Genomic DNA, 23,464 nt, shown 5'->3' on the forward strand with positions numbered 1-23,464 from the left:
CCCTCAGTGCGGCGCTCCCTCGGTACTGACCCTCCAACCGTGCTGCACTCCCTCAGTACTGACCCTCCCTCTCCCTCCCTGCTCTCAGCCCAAATACTCACGAAGCTGGTCTCTCCTGCCGCAGGTCAATGGCGAAAACCACGGCGTCTTCGCCGGCAGACAGGAAAGTGCAGGGAGAGTCGGGTTCCAGGGCAAGCTGGGAACAAAAGAGCAGGAGTTGAGACACCGGGAACGCGAAAGTCTGGGCCGCGATGCCTCCCGTGGTCGAGCGGCCCGCCAGAGCTTGCCCGCTCGGGCACGAGCGAGGCCGGGGGGGGGGGGTCGCGAGGGAAGGGCAGAGGGGCATGCAGGTGTCCCGCCGAGGTCCGCTACCCACCTTGTGCGCCGAGCCCTTGTGTTGCGCCACCCTTTTAGTCGACTTGCAGCACTCGGTGGCCGAGAGTTCGGCGATGCGGATTTGACCATCGCGGGCGCACATGGCCAACGTCGAGTCCCCGCTGTTGGGCAGGAACTTGGCCTGAGGGGGGGGGGAGACGAGAGAAGAGAGAGAAGTCAATGGTACAGTTACAGCGAACGATCCTTACCCTGCTGAGGAAACAAAAAGACAACAGTCGCGCTCTCTCCATCTTTCTAAATGACCAAGCCGCCCCCCAACCCCGAGTCCCTTCCCTCCTCGGAGTCCGTGGCCGCCTTGTCACCTCGCGGGGTCGCGACCTCTCCCAGGGACGCCACGCTCGGATTCCCTCCAATCAGGTTCACTCCCCTGCCTGGGCCTCCGCAGCCAAGGTCAGCTCTCCCGCCCCTCCCCCCTCCCCCTCCCCGACCGGTCAGCTCTCCCGCCCCTCCCCCCTCCCCCTCCCCGACCGGTCAGCTCTCCCGCCCCTCCCCCCTCCCCCTCCCCGACCGGTCAGCTCTCCCGCCCCTCCCCCACCCCGACCGGTCAGCTCTCCCGCCCCTCCCCCCTCCCCCTCCCCGACCGGTCAGCTCTCCCGCCCCTCCCCCTCCCCCTCCCCGACCGGTCAGCTCTCCCGCCTCTCCCTATCCCCGACCGGTCAGCTCTCCCGCCCCCCCCCCTCCCCCTCCCCGACCGGTCAGCTCTCCCGCCCCTCCCCCCTCCCCCTCCCCGACCGGTCAGCTCTCCCGCCCCTCCCCCTCCCCCTCCCCGACCGGTCAGCTCTCCCGCCCCTCCCCCCTCCCTCTCCCCGACCGGTCAGCTCTCCCGCCCCTCCCCCCTCCCTCTCCCCGACCGGTCAGCTCTCCCGCCCCTCCCCCTCCCCCTCCCCGACCGGTCAGCTCTCCCGCCCCTCCCTCTCCCCGACCGGTCAGCTCTCCCGCCCCTCCCCCCTCCCCCTCCCCGACCGGTCAGCTCTCCCGCCCCTCCCCCCTCCCCCTCCCCGACCGGTCAGCTCTCCCGCCCCTCCCCCTCCCCGACCGGTCAGCTCTCCCGCCCCTCCCCCTCCCCGACCGGTCAGCTCTCCCGCCCCTCCCCCCTCCCTCTCCCCGACCGGTCAGCTCTCCCGCCCCTCCCCCTCCCCCTCCCCGACCGGTCAGCTCTCCCGCCCCTCCCCCCTCCCCCTCCCCGACCGGTCAGCTCTCCCGCCCCTCCCCCCTCCCTCTCCCCGACCGGTCAGCTCTCCCGCCCCTCCCCCCTCCCCCTCCCCGACCGGTCAGCTCTCCCGCCCCTCCCCCCTCCCTCTCCCCGACCGGTCAGCTCTCCCGCCCCTCCCCCCTCCCTATCCCCGACCGGTCAGCTCTCCCGCCCCTCCCCCCTCCCTCTCCCCGACCGGTCAGCTCTCCCGCCCCTCCCTCTCCCCGACCGGTCAGCTCTCCCGCCCCTCCCTCTCCCCGACCGGTCAGCTCTCCCGCCCCTCCCTCTCCCCGACCGGTCAGCTCTCCCGCCCCTCCCCCTCCCCCTCCCCGACCGGTCAGCTCTCCCGCCCCTCCCCCTCCCCCTCCCCGACCGGTCAGCTCTCCCGCCCCTCCCCCCTCCCCCTCCCCGACCGGTCAGCTCTCCCGCCCCTCCCCCTCCCCGACCGGTCAGCTCTCCCGCCCCTCCCCCTCCCCGACCGGTCAGCTCTCCCGCCCCTCCCCCCTCCCCCTCCCCGACCGGTCAGCTCTCCCGCCCCTCCCCCCTCCCCCTCCCCGACCGGTCAGCTCTCCCGCCCCTCCCCCCTCCCCCTCCCCGACCGGTCAGCTCTCCCGCCCCTCCCCCTCCCTCTCCCCGACCGGTCAGCTCTCCCGCCCCTCCCCCACCCCGACCGGTCAGCTCTCCCGCCCCTCCCCCACCCCGACCGGTCAGCTCTCCCGCCCCTCCCCCACCCCGACCGGTCAGCTCTCCCGCCCCTCCCCCCTCCCTCTCCCCGACCGGTCAGCTCTCCCGCCCCTCCCCCTCCCTCTCCCCGACCGGTCAGCTCTCCCGCCCCTCCCCCACCCCGACCGGTCAGCTCTCCCGCCCCTCCCCCACCCCGACCGGTCAGCTCTCCCGCCCCTCCCCCCTCCCTCTCCCCGACCGGTCAGCTCTCCCGCCCCTCCCCCCTCCCTCTCCCCGACCGGTCAGCTCTCCCGCCCCTCCCCCTCCCCCACCCCGACCGGTCAGCTCTCCCGCCCCTCCCCCTCCCCCACCCCGACCGGTCAGCTCTCCCGCCCCTCCCCCTCCCCCTCCCGGTCCGGTCAGCTCTCCCGCCCCTCCCCCCTCCCTCTCCCCGACCGGTCAGCTCTCCCGCCCCTCCCCCTCCCCCTCCCGGTCCGGTCAGCTCTCCCGCCCCTCCCCCTCCCCCACCCCGACCGGTCAGCTCTCCCGCCCCTCCCCCTCCCCCTCCCGGTCCGGTCAGCTCTCCCGCCCCTCCCCCCTCCCTCTCCCCGACCGGTCAGCTCTCCCGCCCCTCCCCCTCCCCCTCCCGGTCCGGTCAGCTCTCCCGCCCCTCCCCCTCCCCCACCCCGACCGGTCAGCTCTCCCGCCCCTCCCCCTCCCCCTCCCGGTCCGATCAGCTCCCATCGATCGGCTCGGCGCCGGTGTCAGGGAATCGGCGGCTAAGTCCCTCCCTCGCGTTCCTCAGTGCCCTCCAGGGTCGGCTGTGCCAACACTGCTGACTGCTCTCCTGCGTCACACCCACTGCAAACTGCAGCTCTCCAGACCTCTGCAGCTCGCACCGATCCCCGGTCAGCCATCACTGCCCTCACTGACCGACACGGACCCCAAGGTAAACACCACTGCGACTTTAAAACTCTCATCCTTATTTACAAATCCTGCCAGGGCCGGGCACGTTCCCTAACTCTGTAACCTCCTCCAGCCCCTACACACTCCCTATCTCTGTAACCTCCTCCAGCCCCTACACCCCTCCCTATCTCTGTAACCTCCTCCAGCCCCTACACCCCTCCCTATCTCTGTAACCTCCTCCAGCCCCTACACCCCTCCCTATCTCTGTAACCTCCTCCAGCCCCTACACCCCTCCCTATCTCTGTAACCTCCTCCAGCCCCTACACCCCTCCCTATCTCTGTAACCTCCTCCAGCCCCTACACCCCTCCCTATCTCTGTAACCTCCTCCAGCCCCTACAACCCTCCCTATCTCTGTAACCTCCTCCAGCCCCTACACCCCTCCCTATCTCTGTAACCTCCTCCAGCCCCTACATCCCTCCCTATCTCTGTAACCTCCTCCAGCCCCTACACCCCTCCCTATCTCTGTAACCTCCTCCAGCACCTTACACCCCTCCCTATCTCTGTAACCTCCTCCAGCCCCTACACCCCTCCCTATCTCTGTAACCTCCTCCAGCCCCTACACCCCTCACTATCTCTCTAACCTCCCCCAGCCCCTACAACCCTCCCTATCTCTCTAACCTCCGCCAGCCCCTACAACCCTCCCTATCTCTGTAACCTCCTCCAGCCCCTACACCCCTCCCTATCTCTCTAACCTCCTCCAGCCCCTACACCTCTCTAACCTTCTCCAGCCCCTACAACCCTCCCCATCTCTCTAACCTCCTCCAGCCCCTACACCTCCCTAACCTCCTCCAGCCCAAACACCTCTCTAACCTCCTCCAGCCCCAACACCTCTCTAACCTCCTCCAGCCCCAACACCTCTCTAACCTCCTCCAGCCCCAACACCTCTCTAACCTCCTCCAGCCCCTACACCTCTCTAACCTCCTCCAGCCCCTACACCTCTCTAACCTCCTCCAGCCCCTACACCTCTCTAACCTCCTCCAGCCCCTACACCTCTCTAACCTCCTCCAGCCCCTACACCTCTCTAACCTCCTCCAGCCCCAACACCTCTCTAACCTCCTCCAGCCCCTACACCTCTCTAACCTTCTCCAGCCCCAACACCTCTCTAACCTCCTCCAGCCCCTACAAACCTCCCTATCTCTGTAACCTCCTCCAGCCCCTACAAACCTCCCTATCTCTGTAACCTCCCCCAGCCCCAACACCTCTCTAACCTCCTCCAGCTCCTACACCTCTCTAACCTCCTCCAGCCCCTACACCTCTCTAACCTCCTCCAGCCCCTACACCTCTCTAACCTCCTCCAGCCCCTACAAACCTCCCTATCTCTGTAACCTCCCCCAGCCCCAACACCTCTCTAACCTCCTCCAGCTCCTACACCTCTCTAACCTCCTCCAGCCCCAACAAACCTCCCTATCTCTGTAACCTCCCCCAGCCCCAACACCTCTCTAACCTCCCCCAGCCCCAACACCTCTCTAACCTCCTCCAGCTCCTACACCTCTCTAACCTCCTCCAGCTCCTACACCTCTCTAACCTCCTCCAGCCCCTCCCCGTCTCTCTAACCTCCTCCAGCTCCTACACCTCTCTAACCTCCTCCAGCCCCTACACCTCTCTAACCTCCTCCAGCCCCTACACCTCTCTAAGCTCCCCCAGCCCCAACACCTCTCTAACCTTCTCCAGCTCCTACAAACCTTGCTACACCTGTGTAACCTCCTCCAGCTCCTACAACCCTCCCTATCTGTGGAAGCTCCACCAGCCACTACAACCCTACCTATCTCTGTAACCTCCTCCAGCCCCTATACCCCTCCCTATCTCAGTAACTTCCTCCAGCCCTACAACCCTCCCTATCTCTGTAACCTCCTCCAGCCCCTACAACCCTCCCTATCACTGTAAACATCTCCAGCCCCTACAGCCCTCCCTATCTCTGTAACATCCTCCAGCCCCTACAACCCTGCCTATCTCTGTAAAATTCTCCAGACCCTACAACCCTCCCTAACTCTGTAACCTCCTCTATCCCCATCACTACTTACTCCATTTGGGGATTGGTGGCAAGTTACGTCTTATAATGATCTTGGGATACTAGAAGGCGTTATACAAAGCAATTCTTGTTGGTCAATTAACACTGACTCTGTACAATTACGCAATGATCCATACCCAGCTGAATAAACACTGACTCTGTACAGTTACACAGTGAGTGATCCTTACCCTGCTGAATAAACACTGACTCTGCACAGTTACACAATGATCCATACCCTGCTGAATAAACACTGACTCTGCACAGTTACACAATGAGTGATCCTTACCCTGCTGAATAAACACTGACTCTATACAGTTACACAATGATCCATACCCTGCTGAATAAACACTGACTCTGCACAGTTACACAGTGAGTGATCCTTACCCTGCTGAATAAACACTGACTCTGCACAGTTACACAGTGAGTGATCCTTACCCTGCTGAATACACACTGACTCTGTACAGTTACACAATGATCCATACCCTGCTGAATAAACACTGACTCTGTACAGTTACAGTGAGCGATCTTTACCCTGCTGAATAATCACTGACTCTGTACAGTTACAGAGTGAGTGATGTTACCCTGCTGAATAAACACTGACTCTGTACAGTTACACAGTGAGTGACCCTTACCCTGCTGAATAAACACTGACTCTGTACTGTTGCAGAATGGTCTATACCCTGCTGAATAAACATACAGAATGATCCATACCCTGAATAAACACTGACTCTGTACAGTTACACAGTGAGTGATGCATAACCTGCTAAATAAACACTGATTCTGCACAGTTACACAGTGAGTGATCCATTCCCTGCTGAATAAAAACTGACTCTGTACAGTTACACAGTGAGTGATCCATTCCCTGCTGAATAAACACTGACTCTGTACAGTTACACAGTGATCCTTACCTATATGAATAAACACTGACTCTGTACAGTTACACAGTGAGCGATTCTCACCCTGCTGAATAAACACTGACTCTGTACAGTTCCACAGTGAGCGATCCTTACCCTGTTGAATAAACACTGACTCTGTACAGTTGCACAGTGATCCATAACCTGCTGAATAAACACTGACTCTGTAAAGTTACACAGAGAGTGATCCTTACCCTGCTGAATAAACATACAGAATGATCCTTACCCTGAATAAACACTGACTCCGTACAGTTACACAGTGAGTGATCCTTAGCCTGCTGAATAAACACTGTCTCTGTACAGTTACAGTGAGCGATCCTTACCCTGCTGAATAAACACTGACACTGTACTGTTACAGAATGGTCTATACCCTGCTGAATAAACATACAGAATGATCCATACCCTGAATAAACACTGACTCTGTACAGTTACACAGTGAGTGATGCATAACCTGCTCAATAAACACAGATTCTGCACAGTTACACAGTGAGTGATCCATTCCCTGCTGAATAAACACTGACTCTTTCGAGTTACACAATGATCCATACCCTGCTGAATAAACACTGACACAGTAGTTACACAGTGAGCGATCCTTACCCTGAATAAATACTGACTCTGTACAGTTACACAATCATCCTTACCCTGTTGAAAAAACACTGACTCTGTATAGTTACACAGTGATCCATACACTGTTGAATAAACACTGACTCTGTACAGTTACACAGTGAGTGATCCTTACCCTGCTGAATAAACACTGACTCTGAACAATTGCACAGTGATCCATACCCTGCTGAATAGACACTGTCTCTGTACAGTTACAGTGAGCGATCCTTATCCTGCTGAATAAACACTGACTCTGTATATTGACACAATCATCCTTACCCTGCTGAATAAACACTGACTCTGTACAGTTACACAATCATCCTTACCCTGTTCAATAAACACTGACTCTGTACAGTTACAAAGTGATCCTTATCCTGCTGAATAATCACTGACCCTGTACAGTTACACAGTGAGTGATTCTTACCCTGCTGAATAAACACTGACTATGTACAGTTACACAATCATCCTTATCCTGCTGAATAATCACTGACTCTGTACAGTTACACAGTGAGTGATCGTCTCCCTGTTGAATAAACACTAACTCTGTAAAGTTACACAATCATCAATACACTGCTGAATAAACACTGATTCTGTACAGTTACACAGTGAGTGATCCTTACCCTGCTGAATAAATACTGACTCTGTACAGTTACACAGTGAGTGATCCTTACCCTGCTGAATAAACAGTGACTCTGCACAGTTACACAATGATCCATACCCTGCTGAATAAACACTGACTCTGCAAGTTACACAATGATCCATACCCTGCTGAATAAACACTGACTCTTTAGAGTTACACAGTGAGTGATCCTTACCCTGCTGAATAAACACTGACAATGTACAGTTACACAGTGAGTGATCCTTAGCCTGCTGAATAAACACTGACTCTGAACAGTTGCACAGTGATCCATACCCTGCTGAATAAACACTGTCTCTGTACAGTTACAGTGGGCGATCCTTACCCTGCTGAATAAACACTGACTGTACAGTTACACAGAGATTGATCGTTACACTGCTGAATAAACACTGACTCTGAACAGTTACACAGTGATCCTTACCCTGCTGAATAAATACTGACTCTATACAGTTACAAAGTGATCAATATCCTGCTGAATAAACACTGACTCTGTACAGTTCCACAGTGAGTGATCCTTACCCTGTTGAATAAACACTGACAATGTACAGTTACACAGTGAGTGATCCTTACCTTGCTGAATAAACACTGACTCTGTACAGTTTCACAGGGAGTGATCCATACCCTGCTGAATAAACACTGACTCTGTACAGTGACACAATCATCCTTACCCTGCTGAATAAACACTGACTCTGTACAGTTACAAAGTGATCCTTATCCTGCTGAATAATCACTGACTATGTACAGTTACACAATCATCCTTATACTGCTGAATAATCACTGACTCTGTACAGTTACACAGCGAGTGATCGTTACCCTGTTGAATAAACACTAACTCTGTAAAGTTACAGTGAGCGATCAGTACCCTGAATAAACACTGACTCTGTACAGTTACACAGTCATCCTTACCCTGTTGAATAAACACTGACTCTGTACAGTTACACAATCATCAATACACTGCTGAATAAAAACTGATTCTGTACAGTTACATAGTGAGTGATCCTTACACTGCTGAATAAACACTGACTCTGTACAGCTACACAGAGAGTGATCCTCACCCTGCTGAATAAACACTGACTGTACAGTTACACAGTGAGTGATCCATACCCTGCTGAATAAACACTGACTCTGCAAGTTACACAATGATCCATACCCTGCTGAATAAACACTGACTCTGTACAGTTACACAGTGAGTGATCCTTACCCTGCTGAATAAACACTGACTCTGTACTGTTAAATGTGAGTGATCCTTACCCTACTGAATAAACACTGACTCTGCAAGTTACACAATGATCCATACCCTGCTGAATAAACACTGACTCTGTACAGTTACACAGTGAGTGATCCTTACACTGCTGAATAAACAGTGACTCTGGACAGCTACACAGTGAGTGATTCATAACCTCAATAAACACTGACTCTGTACAGTTACAGAATGATCCATACCCTGATGAATAAACACTGACTCTGTACAGTTACACAGTATTCCAAGCCCTGCTGAATAAACACTGACTCTATACAGTTACACAGTGATCCATACCCTGATGAATAAACACTGACTGTACAGTTACACAGTGAGTGATCCTTACCCTGTTGAATACACAATGACTGTACAGTTACACAATGATCCATACCCTGCTGAATAAACACTGACTCTGTACAGTTACAGTGAGCGATCCTTACCCTGAATAAATAATGACACGGTACAGTTACATAATCATCCTTACCCTGCTGAATAAACACTGACTCTGTACAGTAACAAAGTGATCCTTATCCTGCTGAATAAACACTGACTCTGTACAGTTACACAGTGATCCATACCCTGCTGAATAAACACTGACTCTGCACAGTTAAACAGTGATCCATACCCTGCTGAATAAACACTGACTCTGTACAGTTAAACAGTGATCTATACCCTGCTGAATAAACACTGACTCTGGAAAGTTACACAATGAGCGATGCATACCCTGCTGAACAAACACTGGCTCTATACAGTTACACAATGGTCCTTACCCTGCTGAATGAACACTGACTTTGTACAATGACACAGTGAGTGATCCTTACCCTGCTGAATAAACAGTGACTCTGCACAGTTACACAATGTGCGGTCATTACCCTGCTGAATAAACACTGACTCTGTACAGTTAAACAGTGATCCATAACCTGCTGAATAAACACTGACTCTGTACAGTTACACAGTGAGCGATCTTTACCCTGCTGAATAAACACTGACTCTATACAGTTACACAATGATCCATACCCTGCTGAATAAACACTGACTCTGCACAGTTACCCAGTAAATAAACCTCACCCTGCTGAATAAACACTGACTCTGTACAATAACACAATCATCCTTACGCTGCTGAATAAACACTGACTCTGTACAGTTACACAATCATCCTTACACTGCTGAATAAGTACTGACTCTGTACATTTACACAGTGAGTGATCCTAATCCTGCTGAATAAACACTGACTGTACAGTTACACAATGATCCATACCCTGCTGAATAAACACTGACTCTGTACAGTTACACAATGATCCATACCCTGCTGAATAAACACTGACTCTGTACAGTTACACAAAGATCAATACCCTGCTGAATAAAGACTGACTCTGCACAGATACACAGTGAGTGATCCATACCCTGCTGAACAAACACTGACTCTGTACAGTTACACAGTGATCCACCTTCACCCTGCCGAATAAACACTGACTCTGTACAGTTACACAGTGAGTGATCCTTACCCTGCTGAATAAACACTGACTCTGTACTGTTAAATGTGAGTGATCCTTACCCTGCTGAATAAACACTGACTCTGTACAGTTACACAGAGAGTAATCCTTACCCTGCTGAATAAACACTGACTCTGTACAATGACACAGTGAGTGATCCTTACCCTGCTGAATAAACACTGACTCTGCACAGTTACACAATGTGCGGTCATTACCCTGCTGAATAAACACTGACTCTGTACAGTTAAACAGTGATCCATAACCTGCTGAATAAACACTGACTCTGTACAGTTACACAGTGAGCGATCTTTACCCTGCTGAATAAACACTGACTCTATACAGTTACACAATGATCCATACCCTGCTGAATAAACACTGACTCTGCACAGTTACCCAGTAAATAAACCTCACCCTGCTGAATAAACACTGACTCTGTACAATAACACAATCATCCTTACGCTGCTGAATAAGTACTGACTCTGTACATTTACACAGTGAGTGATCCATACCCTGCTGAATAAACACTGACTCTGCACAGATAAACAGTGATCCATACCCTGCTGAATAAACACTGACTCTGTACAGATACACAGTGAGTGATCCATACCCTGCTGAACAAACACTGACTCTGTACAGTTACACAGTGAGTGATCCTTACCCTGCTGAATAAACACTGACTCTGTACTGTTAAATGTGAGTGATCCTTACCCTGCTGAATAAACACTGACTCTGTACAGTTACACAGAGAGTGATCCTTACCCTGCTGAATAAACACTGACTCTGTACAGTTACACAGTGAGTGATCCTTACCCTGCTGAATAAACACTGACTCTGTACTGTTAAATGTGAGTGATCCTTACCCTGCTGAATAAACACTGACTCTGTACAGTTACACAGAGAGTGATCCTTACCCTGCTGAATAAACACTGACTCTGTACAGTTACACAGTGAGTGATCCTTACCCTGCTGAATAAACACTGACTCTGTACATTTACACAGTGAGTGATCCTAACCCTGCTGAATAAACACTGACTGTACAGTTACACAATGATCCATACCCTGCTGAATAAACACTGACTCTGTACAGTTACACAATGATCCTTACCCTGCTGAATAAACACTGAGTCTGCACAGTTACAAAGTGATCAATATCCTCCTAAATAAACACTGACTCTGCAAAGTTGCACAATGATCCACATCCTGCTGAATAAACACTGACCCTGTACAGTTACTCAGTGAGTGATCCTTACCCTGCTGAATAAACACTGACTCTGCACAGTTACACAATGATCCTTACCCTGCTGAATAAACACTGACTCTGTGCAGTTAAAGTGAGTGATCTTTACCCTGCTGAATAAACACTGATTCTGTACAGTTACATAATCATCATTACCCTGCTGAATAAACACTGACTCTGTAAAGTGACACAATCATCCTTACCCTGCTGAATAAAAACTGACTGTACAGTAACACAATCATCCTTACCCTGTTGAATAAACACTGACTCTGCACAGTTACAAAGTGATCCTTATGCTGCTGAATAAACACTGACTCTGTACAGTTACACAGTGAGTGATCCTTACCCTGCTGATTAAACACTGACTCTGGAAAGTTACACAATGAGTGATGCAAACCCTGCTGAACAAACACTGACTCTGTACAGTTACACAGTGAGTCATCCTTACCCTGCTGAATATACACTGACTCTGCACAGTTACCCAGTAAATAACACTCACCCTGCTGAATAAACACTGACTCTGCAGAGTTACACAGGGAATGATCCTTACCCTGCTGAATAAACACTGACTGTACAGTTACACAGAGAGTGATCGTTACACTGTTGATTAAACACTAACTCTGAACAGTTAAACAGTGAGCGATCCTTACCCTGCTGAATAAACACTGACTCTGTACATTAACAAAGTGATCCTTATCCTGCTGAATAAACACTGACTCTGTACAATTACACAATCATCTTTACCCTGCTGAATAAACACTGACTCTGTACAGTTACACAATCAGCCTTACCCTGCGGAACAAACACTGACTCTGTACAGTTACACAATCATCCTTACCCTGTTGAATAAACACTGACTCTGTACAGTTAAACAGTGATCCATACCCTGCTGAATAAACACTGACTCTGGAAAGTTACACAATGAGTGATGCATACCCTGCTGAACAAACACTAACTCTGTACAGTTACACAGTGAGTGATCTTAACCCTGCTGAATAAACACTGACTGTACAGTTACACAGTGAGTGATCCTTACCCTGTTGAATACACAATGACTGTACAGTTACACAATGATCCATACCCTGCTGAATAAACACTGACTCTGTACATTTACACAGTGAGTGATCCTAACCCTGCTGAATAAACACTGACTGTACAGTTACACAATGATCCATACCCTGCTGAATAAACACTGACTCTGTACAGTTACACAATGATCAATACCCTGCTGAATAAACACTGACTCTGTACAGTTAAAGTGAGTGATCTTTACCCTGCTGAATAAACACTGATTCTGTACAGTTACATAATCATCATTACCCTGCTGAATAAACACTGACTCTGTAAAGGGACACAATCATCCTTACCCTGCTGAATAAAAACTGACTGTACAGTAACACAATCATCCTTACCCTGTTCAATAAACACTGACTCTGTACAGTTACAAAGTGATCCTTATCCTGCTGAATAAACACTGACTCTGTACAGTTACACAGTGAGTGATCCTTACCCTGCTGATTAAACACTGACTCTGGAAAGTTACACAATGAGTGATGCAAACCCTGCTGAACAAACACTGACTCTGTACAGTTACACAGTGAGTCATCCTTACCCTGCTGAATATACACTGACTCTGTACAGTAACAAAGTGATCCTTATCCTGCTGAATAAACATTGACTCTGTACAGTTACACAGTGATCCATACCCTGCTGAATAAAGACTGACTCTGCACAGATAAACAGTGATCCATACCCTGCTGAATAAACACTGATTCTGTACAGATACACAGTGAGTGATCCTTACCCTGCTGAATAAACACCGACTCTACAGTTACACAATGATCCTTACCCTGCTGAATAAACACTGACTTTGTACAGTTACACAGTGATCCTTACCCTGCTGAATAAACACAGGCTCTGTACAGTAACACACTCATCCATACCCTGCTGAATAAACATTGACTCTGTACAGTTACAGTGAGCGATCCTTACCCTGAATAAACACTGACTCTGTACAGTAACAAAGTGATCCTTATCCTGCTGAATAAACACTGACTGTACAGTTACACAGTGAGTAATCCTTACCCTGTTGAATACACAATGACTGTACAGTTACACAATGATCCATACCCTGCTGAATAAACACTGACTCTGTACAGTTACAGTGAGCGATCCTTACCCTGAATAAATAATGACACGGTACAGTTACATAATCATCCTTACCCTGCTGAATAAACACTGACTCTGTACAGTAACAAAGTGATCCTTATCCTGCTGAATAAACACTGACTATGTACAGTTACACAGTGATCCATACCCTGCTGAATAAAGACTGACTCTGCACAGTTAAACAGTGATCCATACCCTGCTGAATAAACACTGACTCTGTACAGTTAAACAGTGATCCATACCCTGCTGAATAAACACTGACTCTGGAAAGTTACACAATGAGTGATGCATACCCCGCTGAACAAACACTAACTCTGTACAGTTACACAGTGAGTGATCCTAACCCTGCTGAATAAACACTGACTGTACAGTTACACAGTGAGTGATCCTTACCCTGTTGAATACACAATGACTGTACAATTACACAATGATCCATACCCTGCTGAATAAACACTGACTCTGTACAGTTACACAATCATCCTTACCCTGCTGAATAAACACTGACTCCGTAGTTATACAATCATCCTTACCCTGTTGAATAAACACTGACTCTGTACAGTTACACAGTGAGTGATCCTAACCCTGCTGAATAAACACTGACTGTACAGTTACACAGTGAGTGATCCTTACCCTGTTGAATACACAATGACTGTACAATTACACAATGATCCATACCCTGCTGAATAAACACTGACTCTGTACAGTTACACAATCATCCTTACCCTGCTGAATAAACACTGACTCCGTAGTTATACAATCATCCTTACCCTGTTGAATAAACACTGACTCTGTACAGTTACACAGTGAGTAATCCTTACCCTGCTGAATATACACTGACTCTGCATAGTTACCCAGTAAATAACACTCACCCTGCTGAATAAACACTGACTCTGCACAGTTACACAGTGAGTGATCCTAACCCTGCTGAATAAACACTGACTGTACAGTTACACAGTGAGTGATCCTTACCCTGTTGAATACACAATGACTGTACAGTTACACAATGATCCATACCCTGCTGAATAAACACTGACTCTGTATAGCTACAGTGAGCGATCCTTACCCTGAATAAACACTGACTCTGTACAGTAACAAAGTGATCCTTATCCTGCTGAATAAACACTGACTATGTACAGTTACACAGTGATCCATACCCTGCTGAATAAAGACTGACTCTGCACAGTTAAACAGTGATCCATACCCTGCCGAATAAACACTGACTCTGTACACTTAAACAGTGATCCATACCCTGCTGAATAAACACTGACTCTGGAAAGTTACACAATGAGTGATGCATACCCTGCTGAACAAACACTGACTCTGTACAGTTACACAGTGATCCACCTTCACCCTGCCGAGTAAACACTGACTCTGTACAGTTACATAATCATCCATACCCTGCTGAATAAACACTGACTCTATACAGTTATAAAATGATACTTACCCTGCTGAATAAACACTGACTCTGTACAATGACACAGTGAGTGATCCTTACCCTGCTGAATAAACACTGACTCTGTACAGTTACACAATATTCCATATCCTGCTGAATAAACACTGACTCTGTACAGTTACACAATCATCCATACCCTGCTGAATAAACACGGACTCTGTAGAGTTACACAATGATCCTTACCCTGCTGAATAAACACTGACTCTGTACAGTAACACAATCATCCATACCCTGTTGAATAAACACTGACTCTGTACAGTTACAAAGTGATCCTTATCCTGCAGAATAAACACCGACTCTGCACAGTTGCCAAGTAAATAAAACTCACCATACTGAATAAACACCGACTCTGTACAGTTACACAGTGAGTGATCCTAACCCTGCTGAATAAACACTGACTGCACAGTTACACAGTGAGTGATCCTTACCCTGCTGAATACACAATGACTGTACAGTTACACAATGATCCATACCATGCGGAATAAACACTGACTCTGTACAGTTACAGTGAGCGATCCTAACCCTGAATAAATAATGACACGGTACAGTTACACAATCATCCTTACCCTGCTGAATAAACACTGACTCTGTACAGTAACAAAGTGATCCTTATCCTGCTGAATAAACATTGACTCTGTACAGTTACACAGTGATCCATACCCTGCTGAATAAAGACTGACTCTGCACAGATAAACAGTGATCCATACCCTGCTGAATAAACACTGATTCTGTACAGATACACAGTGAGTGATCCTTACCCTGCTGAATAAACACCGACTCTGTACAGTTACACAATGATCCTTACCCTGCTGAATAAACACTGACTTTGTACAGTTACACAGTGATCCTTACCCTGCTGAATAAACACTGACTCTGTACAGTAACACACTCATCCATACCCTGCTGAATAAACATTGACTCTGTACAGTTACAGTGAGCGATCCTTACCCTGAATAAACACTGACTCTGTACAGTAACAAAGTGATCCTTATCCTGCTGAATAAAAACTGACTATGTACAGTTACACAGTGATCCATACCCTGCTGAATAAAGACTGACTCTGCACAGTTAAACAGTGATCCATACCCTGCTGAATAAACACTGACTCTGTACACTTAAACAGTGATCCATACCCTGCTGAATAAACACTGACTCTGGAAAGTTACACAATGAGTGATGCATACCCTGCTGAACAAACACTAACTCTGTACAGTTACACAGTGAGTGATCCTAACCCTGCTGAATAAACACTGACTGTACAGTTACACAGTGAGTGATCCTTACCCTGTTGAATACACAATGACTGTACAGTTACACAATGATCCATACCCTGCTGAATAAACACTGACTCTGTACAGTTACAGTGAGCGATCCTTACCCTGAATAAATAATGACACGGTACAGTTACATAATCATCCTTACCCTGCTGAATAAACACTGACTCTGTACAGTAACAAAGTGATCCTTATCCTGCTGAATAAACACTGACTCTGTACAGTTACACAGTGATCCATACCCTGCTGAATAAACACTGACTCTGCACAGTTAAACAGTGATCCATACCCTGCTGAATAAACACTGACTCTGTACAGTTAAACAGTGATCTATACCCTGCTGAATAAACACTGACTCTGGAAAGTTACACAATGAGTGATGCATACCCTGCTGAACAAACACTGGCTCTATACAGTTACACAATGGTCCTTACCCTGCTGAATGAACACTGACTCTGTACAATGACACAGTGAGTGATCCTTACCCTGCTGAATAAACACTGACTCTGCACAGTTACACAATGTGCGGTCATTACCCTGCTGAATAAACACTGACTCTGTACAGTTAAACAGTGATCCATAACCTGCTGAATAAACACTGACTCTGTACAGTTACACAGTGAGCGATCTTTACCCTGCTGAATAAACACTGACTCTATACAGTTACACAATGATCCATACCCTGCTGAATAAACACTGACTCTGCACAGTTACCCAGTAAATAAACCTCACCCTGCTGAATAAACACTGACTCTGTACAATAACACAATCATCCTTACGCTGCTGAATAAACACTGACTCTGTACAGTTACACAATCATCCTTACACTGCTGAATAAGTACTGACTCTGTACATTTACACAGTGAGTGATCCTAATCCTGCTGAATAAACACTGACTGTACAGTTACACAATGATCCATACCCTGCTGAATAAACACTGACTCTGTACAGTTACACAATGATCCATACCCTGCTGAATAAACACTGACTCTGTACAGTTACACAAAGATCAATACCCTGCTGAATAAAGACTGACTCTGTACAGTTACACAGTGAGTGATCCTTACCCTGCTGAATAAACACTGACTCTATACTGTTAAATGTGAGTGATCCTTACCCTGCTGAATAAACACTGACTCTGTACAGTTACACAGAGAGTGATCCTTACCCTGCTGAATAAACACTGACTCTGTACAGTTACACAGTGAGTGATCCTTACCCTGCTGAATAAACACTGACTCTGTACATTTAGACAGTGAATGATCCTAACCCTGTTGAATATACACTGACTCTGTACAGTTACGCAATGATCCTTACCCTGCTGAATAAACACCGACTCTGTACAGTTACACAATGATCCTTACCCTGCTGAATAAACACTGACTCTGTACAGTTACAAAGTGATCCTTATCCAGCTGAATAAACACTGACTCTGTACAGTTACACAGTGGGTCATCCTTACCCTGCTGAATATAAACTGACTCTGCATAGTTACCCAGTAAATAACCCTCACCCTGCTGAATAAACACGGACTCTGCACAGTTCCACAGTGAGCGACCATTACCCTGCTGAATAAACACTGACTCTGTACAGTTACACAGTGAGCGATCCTTACCCTGCTGAATAAACACTGACTCTATACAGTTAAACTTGATCCAAACCCTGCTGAATAAACACTGACTCTATACGGTTACACAGTGAATGATCTTAACCCTGTTGAATAAACACTGACTCTGTACAGTTACGCAATGATCCTTACCCTGCTGAATAAACACTGACTCTGTACAATTACACAATCATCTTTACCCTGCTGAATAAACACTGACTCTGTACAGTTACACAATCATCCTTACCCTGTTGAATAAACACAGACTCTGTACAGTTACACAATCATCCTTACCCTGTTGAATAAACACCGACTCTGTACAGTTACACAATCAGCCTTACCCTGCGGAACAAACACTGACTCTGTACAGTTACACAATCATCCTTACCCTGTTGAATAAACACTGACTCTGTACAGATACAAAGCGATCCTTACCCTGCTGAATAAACACTGACTCTGCACAGTTACACAGTGAGTCATCCTTATCCTGCTGAATATACACCGACTCTGCACAGTTACCCAGTAAATAACCCTCACCCGGCTGAATAAAAACTGACTGTACAGTTACACAGTGAATGATCCTTACGGTGCTGAACAAACACTGACTGTACAGTTACACAGTGAGTGATCCTTACCCTGCTGAATAAACACTGACTCTGTACAGTTACACAATCATCCTTACCCTGCTGAGTAAACACCGACTCTGTACAGTTACACAGTGAGCGATCTTTACCCTGAATAAATACTGACACTGTACAGTTACACAATCATCCTTACCCTGTTGAATAAACACTGACTCTATACAGTTACAAAGTGATCCTTATCCTGCTGAATAAACACTGACTCTGTACAGTTACACAATGATCCTTACCCTGCTGAATAAACACTGACTCTGTACAGTTACAAAGTGATCCTTATCCTGCTGAATAAACACTGACTCTGTACAATTACACAGTGAGACATCCTTACCCTGCTGAATATACAATGACTCTGCACAGTTACACAGTGAGTGATCCTAACCCTGCTGAATAAACACTGACTGTACAGTTACACAGTGAGTGATCCTTACCTTGTTGAATACAGAATGACTGTACAGTTACACAATGATCCATACCCTGCTGAATAAACACTGACTCTGTACAGTTACAGTGAGCGATCCTTACCCTGAATAAACACTGACTCTGTACAGTAACAAAGTGATCCTTATCCTGCTGAATAAACACTGACTATGTACAGTTACACAGTGATCCATACCCTGCTGAATAAAGACTGACTCTGTACAGTTAAACAGTGATCCATACCCTGCTGAATAAACACTGACTCTGGAAAGTTACACAATGAGTGATGCATACCCTGCTGAACAAACACTGACTCTGTACAGTTACACAGTGAGTGATCCTAACCCTGCTGAATAAACACTGACTGTACAGTTACACAGTGAGTGATCCTAACCCTGCTGAATAAACACTGACTGTACAGTTACACAGTGAGTGATCCTTACCCTGCTGAATAAACACTGACTCTGTACAGTTACACAATCATCTTTACCCTGCTGAATAAACACTGACTCTGTACAATTACACAATCATCTTTACCCTGCTGAATAAACACTGACTCTGTACAGTTACACAATCATCCATAACCTGCTGAATAAATACTGACTCTGCACAGTTACAAAGTGATCCTTATCCTGCTGAATAAACACTGACTCTGTACAGTTACACAATCATCCTTACCCTGCTGAATAAACACTGACTCTGTACAGTTACACAGTGAGTGATCCTTACCCTGCTGAATAAACACTGACTCTGTACAGTTACACAGTGAGTGATCCTTACCCTGCTGAATAAACACTGACTCTGTACAGTTACACAGTGAGTGATCCTTACCCTGCTGAATAAACACTGACTCTGTACAGTTACACAGTGAGTGATCCTTACCCTGCTGAATAAACACTGACTCTGTACAGTTACACAGTGAGTGATCCTTACCCTGCTGAATAAACACTGACTCTGTACAGTTACACAGTGAGTGATCCTTACCCTGCTGAATAAACACTGACTCTGTACAGTTACACAGTGAGTGATCCTTACCCTGCTGAATAAACACTGACTCTGTACAGTTCCACAGTGAGTGATCCTTACCCTGCTGAATAAACACTGACTCTGTACAGTGACACAGTGAGTGATCCTTACCCTGCTGAACAGGGGCTCTACAGCGCCACCCATTGGCGGGAGGTCAGGATTGCAGCCGTCCGGCTGCCCGGCTCACCTGAAAGACGTTGCTCTTGTGCCCGGTGTCAAACTCGAGGGCGGGCTTCCGGCGGGCCCAGTCCCAGATGACCACCTTGAGGTCGTCGCTGCCGCTGGCCAGCCAGGTTCCCCGGCGGTTGAAGTGGAGCGTGTTGACGCAGCCGGCGTGGCGCTCCAGGCCGTGCTGCAAGCGCAGGCGTTCCACGAAGGTGCGGGCGCCGCACGCCCGGTACATGAAGGCCCGGGGGTCTCGGCCGATCTCCCTGGCGCCCAGGGCCGGAGCGGCGCACCAGGTGGGCGGGGGCAGGTCCGCCACCTCCGAGTGGACCCAGCGCTCCAGGGCCGCCTCTTCCTCGGATGAGTCGCGCTCGGCCTCGCTCGCCCTCTTGGGCCCCCGCCTCCGGCGGGGCGGCGCCTCGGGTCGGCCGTCCTCCATCTTGCTCCCCTCCTCCTCCTCCTCCTCTTCCTCCTCCTCCTCCTCGTCCACGATGGAGTAGGTGCCCGTGTCCTCCAGCGAGTCGGAGTCTTGGTCGTCCGAGCTCTCCTTCTCGGGCCCGCGCCTGCAGCCGTCCCCGGGGCCTCGACGCTCTCCCTCCACCTCCTCCTCCGCCTCCTCGTCCTCCGCCATGTGCTCGTCCCCCGTCAGGCTCAGGCTGAGATCGGACGCCTCCACCTCGATGCCGGAGGAGGTCTCTCGGGCCTCCTCGGTGTCCTCGGGGCTGCTGGACAGGCTGCCTGCAAATACCAGAGGTTACATCGGCCGTGCGGCACTCCCTCGGGGCGGACTCTCCCGACAGCGCAGGCTGTGAGGGGGGGGGGAGGGAGAGCGGGGAGTGAGAGGCAGAGGGGGGAGGGAGGGGGGAGTGAGAGGCAGAGGGGGGAGGGAGGGGGGAGTGAGGCAGAGGGGAGGGGAGGGAGAGAGGAGTGTGAGGCAGAGGGGAGGGAGGGAGTGAGAGGGAGAGAGAGGCAGAGAGAGGGGAGGGAAGGGGGAGTGAGAGGCAGAGGGGGGAGGGAGGGGGGAGTGAGAGGCAGAGGGGGGAGGGAGGGGGAGTGAGAGGCGGAGAGGGGAGGGGGAGGGAGTGAGAGGCGGAGAGGGGAGGGGGAGGGAGTGAGAGGCGGAGAGGGGAGGGGGAGGGAGTGAGAGGCGGAGAGGGGAGGGGGAGGGAGTGAGAGGCGGAGAGGGGAGGGGGAGGGAGTGAGAGGCGGAGAGGGGAGGGGGAGGGAGTGAGAGGCGGAGAGGGGAGGGGGAGGGAGTGAGAGGCGGAGAGGGGAGGGGGAGGGAGTGAGAGGCGGAGAGGGGAGGGGGAGGGAGTGAGAGGCGGAGAGGGGAGGGGGAGGGAGTGAGAGGCGGAGAGGGGAGGGGGAGGGAGTGAGAGGCGGAGAGGGGAGGGGGAGGGAGTGAGAGGCGGAGAGGGGAGGGGGAGGGAGTGAGAGGCGGAGAGGGGAGGGGGAGGGAGTGAGAGGCGGAGAGGGGAGGGGGAGGGAGTGAGAGGCGGAGAGGGGAGGGGGAGGGAGTGAGAGGCGGAGAGGGGAGGGGGAGGGAGTGAGAGGCGGAGAGGGGAGGGGGAGTGAGAGGCAGAGAGGGGAGGGGGAATGAGAGGCAGAGAGGGGAGGGGGAGTGAGAGGCAGAGAGGGGAGGGGGAGTGAGAGGCAGAGAGGGGAGGGGGAGTGAGAGGCAGAGAGGGGAGGGGGAGTGAGAGGCAGAGAGGGGAGGGGGAGTGAGAGGCAGAGAGGGGAGGGGGAGTGAGAGGCAGAGAGGGGAGGGGGAGTGAGAGGCAGAGAGGGGAGGGGGAGTGAGAGGCAGAGAGGGGAGGGGGAGTGAGAGGCAGAGAGGGGAGGGGGAGTGAGAGGCAGAGAGGGGAGGGGGAGTGAGAGGCAGAGAGGGGAGGGGGAGTGAGAGGCAGAGAGGGGAGGGGGAGTGAGAGGCAGAGAGGGGAGGGGGAGTGAGAGGCAGAGAGGGGAGGGGGAGTGAGAGGCAGAGAGGGGAGGGGGAGTGAGAGGCAGAGAGGGGAGGGGGAGTGAGAGGCAGAGAGGGGAGGGGGAGTGAGAGGCAGAGAGGGGAGGGGGAGTGAGAGGCAGAGAGGGGAGGGGGAGTGAGAGGCAGAGAGGGGAGGGGGAGTGAGAGGCAGAGAGGGGAGGGGGAGTGAGAGGCAGAGAGAGGAGGGGGAGTGAGAGGCAGAGAGGGGAGGGGAGAGTGAGAGTGAGAGAGAGAGAGAGAGAAGACAGTCACCTACCATTCCTGAAGTCAGGTTTCAGATCCAATTCTCCAGTGCGGTCCCCCATCTTGTCAAGTATTTCACGATGATCCACAGCTGATCAGAGCCTGAGAGTGAGAGAGAGAGGGAGAGAGAGAACAGGGTAAAGGTGTCGCAGGAACAGGAGGTGGTGATTCAGCCCGGCCCACTGCACTCAAATCATTTCAAAAACAGTCGGCCCGAATTTACCGATAACCAGAACAGCGTGCACCGTCATGACTCCTCTTAAAACCAACAGCAACCTCCAGATCTCTCTCTCTCTCACACACACACACACACACACAGACAGACACGCACACAGAGTAAACCTGGAGTAGAAGTTCCTGCCTGCAATTCTGCCCTGCCCCTGTAGGGTGCACTGTTGGCACATCCCGCCACAGAGCGGAATCAGAAATCACTGATTGGACCGGAACACACTTTTCCTGTGATTACACTGGAAAAACTCCTGAAAAAGTGTCACGTTGTTCAATGAGGTGGCAATGGGCCGGCTGAAAACCTCTCTGGCTCTGAAATTTTTTTTTTTTACATCTGCGGCACGTCAAATTTTCTCTAAAAACAACGAAGGGCAATTTTTTTTGAAGAGCGTTTACGATATTTCAACGTCGTCTTAACCCCTTGTCGAGTTCCAGTCAGGAATCGATCAGAGTCTTGAACATTTCCAACGACCCGAGCCTCCCCAGCCCTCTGGAGTAGTGAACTCCAAAGATTCACCCACCCTCTTGAGCCAAGAGATGATTCCTCCTCCTCTCGGGTTCGAACGGTCTGTCCCTAACCCTTGAGGCTGCGGAGTCACTGAGGCACACGGGAGGCAGGCGTTCCACCCATCTAGCCCATGCCAGCTTTCTGTCAACCGATCCACTCCCCCGTCCCCTCTCCCTGTCCCTCAAGCCTTCATCGAACTTCCATTTGAAATCATTCATCGCCTGCGCTCCCACCACCCCTCGTAGGCAGCGAGTTCCTCGCTGTGTCGAAACGTTCTCCCTCACGGCCCCCTCGCACAATCACCAATCTGACTGCCCTCATCCTCGGGCCGCCAGCGAACGGGAACAAAGCTTTCCTTTGTTCTAAACCGGTCACGGTCTCGTACACCTCTATCAAATCTCCT

The 23,464-nt window shown here is 50.3% G+C and overlaps 1 protein-coding gene across 1 annotated transcript; it reads right to left on the reverse strand.

Moving 5' to 3' along the window:
* Positions 1-55: 55 nt before the first annotated feature.
* dcaf8 (DDB1 and CUL4 associated factor 8) lies at positions 56-22,437 on the reverse strand. The gene is made up of 4 exons (XM_078536624.1): positions 22,339-22,437; positions 20,124-20,839; positions 377-517; positions 56-196 (listed from the first exon to the last, which is right to left on the reverse strand). Exons 1-4 carry the CDS (start codon positions 22,385-22,387, stop codon positions 98-100), a joined length of 1,005 nt encoding a protein of 334 aa, XP_078392750.1. The 5' UTR covers positions 22,388-22,437; the 3' UTR covers positions 56-97.
* Positions 22,438-23,464: the final 1,027 nt, after the last annotated feature.

This window comes from Cetorhinus maximus, unplaced genomic scaffold (assembly GCF_964194155.1).
Source record: "Cetorhinus maximus unplaced genomic scaffold, sCetMax3.hap1.1 HAP1_SCAFFOLD_1361, whole genome shotgun sequence".
Lineage (NCBI taxonomy): Eukaryota > Metazoa > Chordata > Chondrichthyes > Lamniformes > Cetorhinidae > Cetorhinus > Cetorhinus maximus.